At 55.7% G+C, this 9,409-nt stretch overlaps 3 protein-coding genes across 3 annotated transcripts; 1 reads left to right on the top strand and 2 right to left on the bottom strand.

Moving 5' to 3' along the window:
- Nucleotides 1–509: 509 nt before the first annotated feature.
- On the top strand, nucleotides 510–2,107 carry POSPLADRAFT_1137681 (hypothetical protein; the record flags this gene model as incomplete). Its single annotated transcript, XM_024484821.1, has 4 exons — nucleotides 510–559; nucleotides 658–861; nucleotides 1,272–1,536; nucleotides 1,841–2,107. Coding segments are annotated over 4 exons (786 nt in total), but the record flags the coding sequence as incomplete, so codon positions are not given.
- Nucleotides 2,108–3,710: 1,603 nt separating this feature from the next.
- POSPLADRAFT_1137221 (hypothetical protein) lies at nucleotides 3,711–5,893 on the bottom strand (the record flags this gene model as incomplete). Its single annotated transcript, XM_024484766.1, has 11 exons — nucleotides 3,711–3,924; nucleotides 3,981–4,194; nucleotides 4,260–4,411; nucleotides 4,466–4,493; nucleotides 4,547–4,601; nucleotides 4,651–5,007; nucleotides 5,057–5,189; nucleotides 5,240–5,438; nucleotides 5,500–5,612; nucleotides 5,696–5,782; nucleotides 5,841–5,893. 11 exons carry the CDS (start codon nucleotides 5,891–5,893, stop codon nucleotides 3,711–3,713), a joined length of 1,605 nt encoding a protein of 534 aa, XP_024340623.1.
- Nucleotides 5,894–6,552: 659 nt separating this feature from the next.
- Nucleotides 6,553–9,315, bottom strand: POSPLADRAFT_1137624 (glycoside hydrolase family 47 protein; the record flags this gene model as incomplete). The annotated part of the gene is made up of 11 exons (XM_024484808.1): nucleotides 6,553–6,700; nucleotides 6,765–6,782; nucleotides 6,841–7,010; nucleotides 7,060–7,269; nucleotides 7,324–7,664; nucleotides 7,719–7,817; nucleotides 7,869–7,968; nucleotides 8,027–8,135; nucleotides 8,209–8,402; nucleotides 8,817–8,937; nucleotides 9,020–9,315. The coding sequence occupies 11 exons, from the start codon at nucleotides 9,313–9,315 to the stop codon at nucleotides 6,553–6,555; spliced, it is 1,806 nt and encodes a 601-aa protein (XP_024340622.1).
- Nucleotides 9,316–9,409: the final 94 nt, after the last annotated feature.

The following is a 9,409-nucleotide window of genomic DNA, read 5'->3' as shown; positions in this document are numbered from 1 at the left end:
GCCGGCAGCTTGGGGAGTTTCGACCTAATGTCGCGACTTGAGGTCAAGCGACTAGAGAAAACTTGAAGGCTGGGGGCGTCCGACTAGATCTCACCGAAGCGATGGTGAGCAGTGCTCAAACCTAAGGCTAGGGACAAGTAAGTTAGTATTGAATAAGTAAGTAAGTACAGGGGCTTACTGACCTAGGGACAAGAGGTCGAAACTGAGGTCCCTAGGGCAGCAGAGGCAGGTTTATATACAGGGGAAGTTTAGGGGAGGCTGTGCGCGCTGGTCCGTGCGCAGCTGGTCCGTGCGCAGCATGCCGACGCGGCCCCGGGGGCCGGTGAGTCAGAGCGGCTGTGTCAGCGGAGCCCGAGCTGTGCCGTGCACTGCCGTCCTATCTAATCTAATCGTACAGCAGATAACGATGTGTCCATATCAGGCAGGTAGTACAGAGGTCGCGGGTTCGAGCCCGCGAAAAGGAAAAATTTAAAAAACGGCTAGGCGCCGTATCAACTCGTGACAGGTACCTCTCCTCGAGAACGCCATCCATCTCAGATCGCTCCAAATCCTATACTCGGTCGGCACATTGCTGCTAAGGCAACCTCGCATTGCGCCCGCCCTCTCAGCATTGCGCTACTTACAAATTCTGGATCTATACATAACAGCCACTGGGAGCGAGAGCAATGCAGTATTCGCAATACAGAGGGAGATGCTGAGGGAGATGCGTAGCAGTCCGGTAGAGCTGTCACTCTGGATCCCATCTCCCAGTTACCTCTCTAGCATCCAACATATCCAGACCATCAGACGTCTCACCCTCTCGGAGCTCAACTTGGATAACGAAGAGTATCCAAACGATGCCGAAGCGTCACAACTCCCATCGTCCTGGCCCTGAAACATTTGTCTTTCCGTTCTATTCCTTGTACTACTAGCGCCCATACTGGCGCCTGTCTTAGCGCTCACCCGCAGGTTGAACATTATGTAGCTTACATAATGGGGTCCGTGCGCACTTCGTACTCGACATCGTACCACTACATTTCTTTCTTCACTAACACGACCACGTAGACACAATGGTCCGTGCGTAGTCGGTGCTTGTATAAGTAGTTGTACCATTAGTCGGTCGAACTCTAAGTTCGACCTGGTTATTCATTCAAGTCTCTGCTCCTCTTCGCTTGGGGTAGTGGTCATTCTCGACTTCCTCGCTCGATCTTCAGGACGACGTACTGTCCATAAGTCCTCGCTCGTCGTCTACGAGTCAGGCATCAATATAGGAGTATAGACCGTTGTATCAGGCCCACTGTTTCGAGCCTGACTCTGAATAGATGTCGACTCTCGATGTCCGAGGCAGTCCAAGCTTTCCCCAATGTGCGAGAGCTGCGCGTGGAGTGTCGATTCGATTCGAATTCGACAAGCAGCGTATGTTGGCCACATATGGACTACGTCGGGGGACCTATAGAGCTCCTCGAGAAATGGTCATTCAATTGTTACGTGCACCATCTCTCGATAACATCGGCCCTCTACCTCGATTCAGCCCATGACGTTACCGTGCTAAACACGGTACGACAGACCTCACCGAGGATACTAGCACTGTCAGTTTTTGCAGAGCCCGAGCTGGCTGGTACTTTCTGGGGAAGACTGGCAGAAACTGCGCCTCAAATACGTAGTCTGGAAATCTCGATATTTCTGCTCTGGCGCGAGATGGATCTAGTGCTCAAGATGGCTCAACAATTGGTGAGTCGAAGTAATCTGAAGACATCGTCACGAATGTTGACTGTTGGAAAACACCTGGAAGGGCATACGTTTTGGTGTACTGAATGACCTGGGCCACCTAATCCACATCAGGCTGTCATATTTCCTCGAGCGGACACATTTAGCTCATGACGGCCATCGCTCAATCACTCCGATGCTGGACAAACTAGAGCAGCAGGTGCACGTGCTCATAGAACATATACATTCCCTCCAATATGTCTCTATTCAATATACCACAAGCAGAGCACTCGATGCTGGCTGGTGGAGGATTGTGCGCTCGGGTGAGGAACGGACTGTGGAACGCATTTCCCAGTACGATGCAGAGCAAATAAGGGCCAAAATCAATGCGCGTGATCTCGACCCCGCCTTGTTCATTTAAGCCTAGTCTAAGGTCTCTTTCATTGCATACGATATTGCGAATTTTGCGTCGTGGTTCAGTGTAATACATACGATCACGAAAGGTTCTTTAGCGCCCAGAGAGTGTAGACAATGCTATATGCAGAGCACGTGGACAAGAGAGCGACATGTCTCGTGCTCCAGAAGGCATGAAATCTCACCTTCGGGTGGCGCAGAGTTGGCGCAATATTTTCCGGGCCCTTCCAAAATGTACAGTCGAATGCAGAGTATGCCACTGCCGAAATTATCAGAACGTTTGGACGTCCCACCTGTACGGCAAGTAGCATCGAGTCGAATCGGTTACGTATCCGCGGGATAAAGCCGAATGCAGCGTTCTTGTGGATGCCGATGCTTGTGTTCACAGGTATACGATGGGCGTGGCGCGTATACGCCCAATCTGCAAGGAGGGCTAGAGGTCTCTTCAAGTAATCGAGGGTTGACCACAAGGAACCACGAGAGAAAGACGTGCCTGAGCCATGATGTACCACGCATAGCTTCTGTGCCTTTGGCAAGGCTCGAGCAGCGATGCCCATCAGCAGACAGCATGCATATGGGACCAGTCTCGATACTGACCGCCAGGCTTAGTGAAAATAAACAAGGCTCTAATCCGGAGGGTGAAACTGCATAGCTTGCACACCCCAAAAGACATCACTCAAGCTCTGGAAGTCAGACTCCACCCACAATTGCACTTCCTCGGCCTACTGCGCACTTTGCGGGCCTCCGCGCTTCCCATGAGATGCTGTAGTGTGGTCGGCTGAGTGCTGAAAGCGCAGGTCCAGTACGAGGTTGCTCCAGTAGCAAAACACCAGCAGGGGTCAACGAGAGCGACTGGAGATGGCATTTCCGAGGGAGAATACAAGGAGGCGTGCGGCAGTCGTCGTTTTCTCAAAAATCAGAGGGACTTGTTTGAGCTGAGGCGATTCTGTGGCGAGTGTTCGGGAGCATGAGGACAAGCTGGGGAATAGACAACCCGACGGGGCTTCGGGGACTTGGAAGGCCACTCAAGGATTAGGACGCACAGTACTGCCTGTCGCTCGGCGTGCATCCCGCCGCTCCTTCTACTGTACACCCGCCGATCGTCTCGTATGCTGCCTTCCATATTTAGCTCCTGCGCAGCGACATCCCCTCCCGACTTTGTCTGAACGTCGCACTGGTGCGTCTTAAGTACTTCTACATCCACGGTGCTCGGACGCCCTCAACTCGTGTTCGTATCCCGAGTACGCCGTACTAGTACTGAGGGGAGTCGATACGCGTTTCTTGCTCTGATCTGTATTGTAAAGTGCGGAACCCTGGAACTCCCGACATCCGGCGAGGCCCCCAAGTACAATTTTACGCTGTCGGATGCGGCTAGCCAAATCAGCCACGACAGGCCCGTCGCCGGCTTCGCTCGCTAGTGTGAGATATGTTCAGGATTATGCAGGTCCCAGGACACACAACGTTAGTTAGCGGCATCCTACTGGCCCCCGCGTCCATGGTATCTCACTATTCCTCGCGTATCATACTAGTACTGCACACTACCTATTGTACACATTGTTCTGTAACTTAATAACATACATCGTCAATTCCCCCCAAAACAAGCAAGACGATCATTCGTCGACGCCCTCGTCCCAGGCCAGAGACCGCTCCACCGCCCGCTTCCACCCTCGCCACTTCTTTTCACGCGTCGCCTCGGGCATGCCCGGCTTGAACTCGCGCGTGCCCTTCGTGTTCACCTCTGCGAGCGTCTCGGGCTTGCTGATGTCCCAGCCGAACAGCCGCACCGCGGAGCCCGCCAGGAGCGCGGACCCCAGCGCGGTCGATCTGCGCGGACATGTGTCATCAGCGCATACATTCGGGCAACGAAGCGCGGCACGCACTCTCGCATCTCGGGCCGCACGACGGTGAACCCGCCGATGTCGGCGAGGACCTCCATCGCCATGTCGCCGTTCGTCATGCCGCCGTCGACCATGAGGTGCTTGAGGTCCGTCTTCGAGTCGAGCTTCATGCTCTCGAGGATCTCGCGCGTCTGGAAGGCGTTCGCCTCGAGCGTCGCACGGCAGATGTGGGCGGAGGTCGTGTATGCTGACAGACCTGTGTGGCAGAGCAGACGGGGTTAGCTGTGTCGGGCAAAGGGCACATGCAGCAACCGGACGCACCGATGAGCATTCCTGCCGCACCAGGGTCCCAGTACGGGGCGAGGAGACCCGAGAACGCGGGTACGAAGTAGACACCTCCCGTGCGGGGGACGGAGGCGGCAAGTGTGTTAATCTCGGGAGCGGATTTAATCAAGCCCAGCGAGTCACGAAGCCTGAAGAAACTAAGGTCAGCGGAAAGGTGCTACAGGAGAACAAACATCACTGACCACTTGATAGCACTCCCTGCAACCGCGACTATATATGTGAATTAGCAGGGGCCGAATCAATGGAGTCGGCAGGTCACTCACTACTTCCTTCAAGAGCATAGACAGGCTTCCCGGTCTGACCGTCTTTATACGCGACCTGCAGAGTGACGTGAGATTTTGTTCCAATAGCTATCGCAGGGACTCACCGTACTCAACAACCCATGCGCGCTCGAGACGATGTCCGCACCAGTGCAGAAAAGCAGGAACGCGCCAGTGCCATATGTACACTTGGCCTCACCCTGCTTCAGACATTTATTGCCGATGAGCGCTCCCTGCTGGTCTCCAACGAGACCTCCGATCTTGACGCCCTGCAGGGCGCCGTACGACACCTCGCCGTAGACCTCTGAGGAAGACGCTATCTTCGGGAGGACGGAGGGCCTGATCTCCAAGAAGTTCAACATAACGGGGTCCCACTCCAGCGTGCGCAAGTTCATTAAGAGCGTGCGCGACGCGTTCGTGACTTCGGTGATGTGCAGCCCGCCGTGTACACCACCGGTCAGGCGCTGAGATGGGAGGTCAGCGCGCATCGTTCGGAGGGCTGTGGTCGCGTACATAGACAATCCAGGATTCTACCGTACCGAAAAGGAGATCATCCTCCTCGTGTGCCTTCTTGACTTGCTGGTGATGTTCTATCATCCATCGTAGCTTGATCGCGGAGAAGTATGTGGATAGCTGCAGGCCGGTCCTTACTCTACTATCAGCCAGATGGTTTGAATGCTCGCCAACGGCACGTACAATTCTTTGAGGGCGGCCTCGCCGTTCTTGGCCTTCCTGAACACGCCAGGCTGGACTTCCAGACCCACATAGTCGAGCTTACGCTCGAAGTGGGCCACGGTGTTCTTCGTCCTTCCATCGTCCCACACGATCGCGCGACACAGCGGTTTGCCAGTCTTCCGGCTCCACGCTACCGCCGTCTCGCGCTGATTGGTGATTCCTGCGCGACGCGTCGTCGATGGATCAGGACCACGTGACGGCGTTCTGCGGGAAGGACGCACCGATGACCTTGACGCTATCTTTCGACCAGCCAGCCGCTTCGAGCGCCTTGCAAGCTTCTGTGATACAGACGTCGCAGCTCGCCATGATCTCGTCTGCGTCCTGCTCATGCCAGCTGCGCACAGGGGTCAGCAAGCGCGCCGACGCGTCCTGTGCACGTAAGGGCGGGCAGGAGCAAAATACGCCAGGCGGACTGACCCTGGCTCGGGGTAGTACTGCGGGTACTCAGTCTGGTACTCCGCCACTATGTCTGCGTATTTGTCGAAGATGAGGAATCGCGATGACCTGGAAAACACAAGACACGTAAGGTGTGCTCGCAGCCGCCAAATGGGGGGCGACTTACGTGGTACCACAGTCGAGAGAACCGACGAATTCCCCTTGCTTGAGCGCAGACATGGCTGAGTAGTGGCGGTAGCGGGGATAGAAGAAGCGGGTCGAATGCCTGAAGACATGGCGTAGAAACATCAAGTCCTCTTATGACGCTAGCCAACACCCGCATTGGCCTGAGGGGCGCGCGGTCCGGGGTGTCCGGGGCGTCAGCTGATTCCTACCGATCACGATCACAGCCGCGCCAAGCGCCAAGTGCGGGGCAGGCACAGCAGGACCGGCCACCATTAAGCAGGACCAGTGACCTCCCCTGTCCCTCCGTCTTCGCGCTCGCTGAGGTCTGGATCTCGTTCCTCAGCTAAAGCTTTCACGACTCACAGCCCCTACACAGGCGTTGGTCAGGCGGTTGCATATAACAGATGCGTGACACAACATGGGGTGCGCACGACAGCAAAACACAATGTCATTATAGGGGCTCCTTGCTATTGGGCGGGGCTTCATACGGATGCTACACTGCCGACACCCGTGTCGACGTCAGCAAGTCTGACCGAATGCACTTATCTACGCAGAGCGTCCGTCACACGACCCGGTCGACATGTCTCAGCGCAGGTATCCGTGTAGCCGAGCTCTAAACCCTACACGCCTATCTACCGGCACCGAAGGCAGCCTTCCCGGCTTCCAGAAGCAGAAACGAAGCACGTACATTGCGCACCACATCCGGCGGCATTCTACGATGGCAGCTTCCCGATGCCAAACTTCTCCTTCTCCCACGAAGACCACGTGAAGACAGGGAATGGATGCGCCTCAGTATTGAACACCCATCGGTCCAATGGCAGCGGATCTTCGTCCAGGAACGTCAGGTACAAGTATTTGAGCCTAGTCTTCGGTCAGCATCCCGTCCCAAATCACATGCATCAGCTGCGGGAAGTGCTGTACATACGTTTCGGCTAAGAAGAAGCTGTGCACAACGACGAGAATAAGGGCCAACGTACGACCTGAACGCATGACCAACTTACCTAGGCATGTCATCTAGCTGAGGGGCTGGGGACTTCAGGACGTCCTTGATGGACGCGTACGCTGACGGCGTCTTCGTCTCGCGCTCAATTGCCTCGAAGATCGCCCACCCCCGCTCCCTCCAGATGGGGTCTCCTGTCGTCCGCCACAGCAGGTATAGCGACTCCACAGTCTGCAAAGGACCACGGTGAGCGTCTGCTCCTGCCTTACACAGCATAAACACATGCCTCCGGCCGCAGCAGGTAGTCCGTCCGCTGCAAGTAATAGTCCCGCCGCTCGGCCTTAATCGCCCGCAGCTTCACACTCTTCAGCTCCTCCTCCGTGAACCGCACCGTCGGCTTCTCGCCCAGCCCAGGTGGGGACCCGCGCTGGCCGCCCTCCCGCCACCGCTCCAGCGCCGCGATCCACAGGTTCCCGGCCGACGGCGGGGGCTTCATGCCGGCGCGGTGCGAGCGCGGGTCCTCCGACTCGGGCCGCATCCTCACCTCGTCCGGGGCGAGCCCGGACGGCTGGTCCGCGTACAAGAGGTAGCAGGACGTCGCGAGCCCCTCGGCCGCCCACTTGTGCAGCGCGCGCAGGTCGTAGTGCTTCAGAATCTCGTACGAGCGCAGGCCTTCCGACCCGAGGGTGGAGAGGTCCAGGTCGTCGAGCGACAGGTCGAGTTGGTCTGCGCCGAGCGCGAGCAGGCCGGGGAAGAAGCACGATAGGTGCTCAAATCGGTGACTAGGGCCGCCGCCTGGGCGGGAGACGTCGGTGACATACAGGAGGCCGCGCTTGTCCGACAGATACAGCAGGTGCGTCAGAATGTGGTTAGTAGCGCGGAGATCTGTTGTACCAGTAAGTCAGTCTGAGGTGCGGTTACTGTGTATTCCAGACTGACACATCTGGTAACTTGTTCGGTCAGATTTCGCGGTCATGAGATATTGCTTAAGAAGGTATTCGTGAGCACTGTCGGTCGCAGCACCAACGGACAGGAATTCTACGAAATTTGAGTCAAATTGGCCCCCCTACATCGAGGGGACAAACTCACGATCTGTTGGTTCTGAGGTCTCAACGTTCCAACGGCGGGGCATCATCCCGCCGAGCGCAGTGAGATCTGCCTGAGCGAGGCCTTGCATGACACCGTCTGCCTTTCGCAATGCAACAGGACTCAGTAACTGGAGTACCGCCGCGTGCCTTTTCTCTTACCTTGTCCCAATATGTCTTATTGCCAGTTAGAAGAGCAAGATAGGTATACTCTAGCTGGCAGCTGGCAATTTCGGCGAGAATGCCGGTGGTTGACCCAATGCCTTGGGCCCTGAATTGGATGCGAAAAAGAGAGCTCAGAAACGCGTGTTCACAGCCACATCGGCTTAACAGAGAGTACATACTGGGCAATGTTTACACCAAACAGCGGAAACCCACTTGGCGTATCAAAGGCGGGCGAAAGCATACTGCCCAGCTTCTCGGCTTGTTGGAGCAAGATAGGCTCGTGCGAAAGGGCGTACGCTGAGAGGAGCCCTGCGAGGTAGCGAATGACCGTCTCAAAGAAAGGTGCGTATCCAACATGTTTGTTGGTGACATTCTATGTGTCGTCTCAGCATTGTCATGTATGAGACCTCTAATAATGTCTCTGCGATGGATTCTACGATGTAGCATTGAGATCCTGTCCTGGGATTCTGGCTGATTTACTAGCATCATGCTTTATGTGCCAACTACTGTTCGGCTGATGAAAGCAGAACTGGGTAATAAGGACGGGCAGCGGAAACTGCGCCCCATTGAGTAATGCAATACCCGCGCCGAGCCTATGCAATCATCTGAGATGAACAGTTGAAATCGAAGAATACACCCTCCCAAACAACAGGAAAGAAAGTTTGGTGACGGTGGCATGCCGAGAAAGCCGATCATACACGGACTACGGAGGCCTGTAATCTCATAGAATCCACCACAACAAAGCGTATCTCAAGTCTGGCGGCAGAATTGCACATGAGTGACGTACCGGGCTAGGCATAAAATCCGCCTTCTCGACTACGGGCAGTGCACGTCGGAACTCGTCGTTGAGGTCCATTAGGATCATGGTGTCTAGTGAGTCAAAGAGAGTAACACCCCAGCCATTGAAACTACGACGTAGATTGACACAGCGAGTAAGTAACAGCCGGATATCTCTGCACGGTATACGAGCGAAAGCTGCATGCAACGCACTTGTCTTTAAATTGATTCGAGAGCGGCCGTATCTCGTCGTGCGGCATTGCATGGGTCTCGTACCCGTGGTATGCATGGAGGAAGGCTTGCTTCACTTGGTCGGCGCGACGCTGCCATTCTGCGGGAGGGGTGCGACTAGCGGCAACGGGAGGGGGTGTCCAGCGTCTGCCGTCTGAGTAGTGTGGGAGCGCATTATAGTAGAGCGCGAGAACGACGAGGAGGGCGATGGCAACTGCGACGAGCTGGCGGGTGGTAAATCGCCTGATCTTGAATGAGTCTGGCAAGTAGCGGAGCATCGTCAGAAGTCCAGCCCAGAGCGATGGGTTGTGAGGATAGAGTGTGGGCGGGTGTGTATCCGAACAAGCTGAGATTATTGAAATTCCTCGGCGG

This window comes from Postia placenta, assembly GCF_002117355.1.
Source record: "Postia placenta MAD-698-R-SB12 unplaced genomic scaffold POSPLAscaffold_4, whole genome shotgun sequence".
Taxonomy (NCBI): domain Eukaryota; kingdom Fungi; phylum Basidiomycota; class Agaricomycetes; order Polyporales; family Adustoporiaceae; genus Rhodonia; species Rhodonia placenta.
Note: the sequence above shows the minus strand (reverse complement) of the source record. Positions and strands in the feature narration are given on the sequence as shown.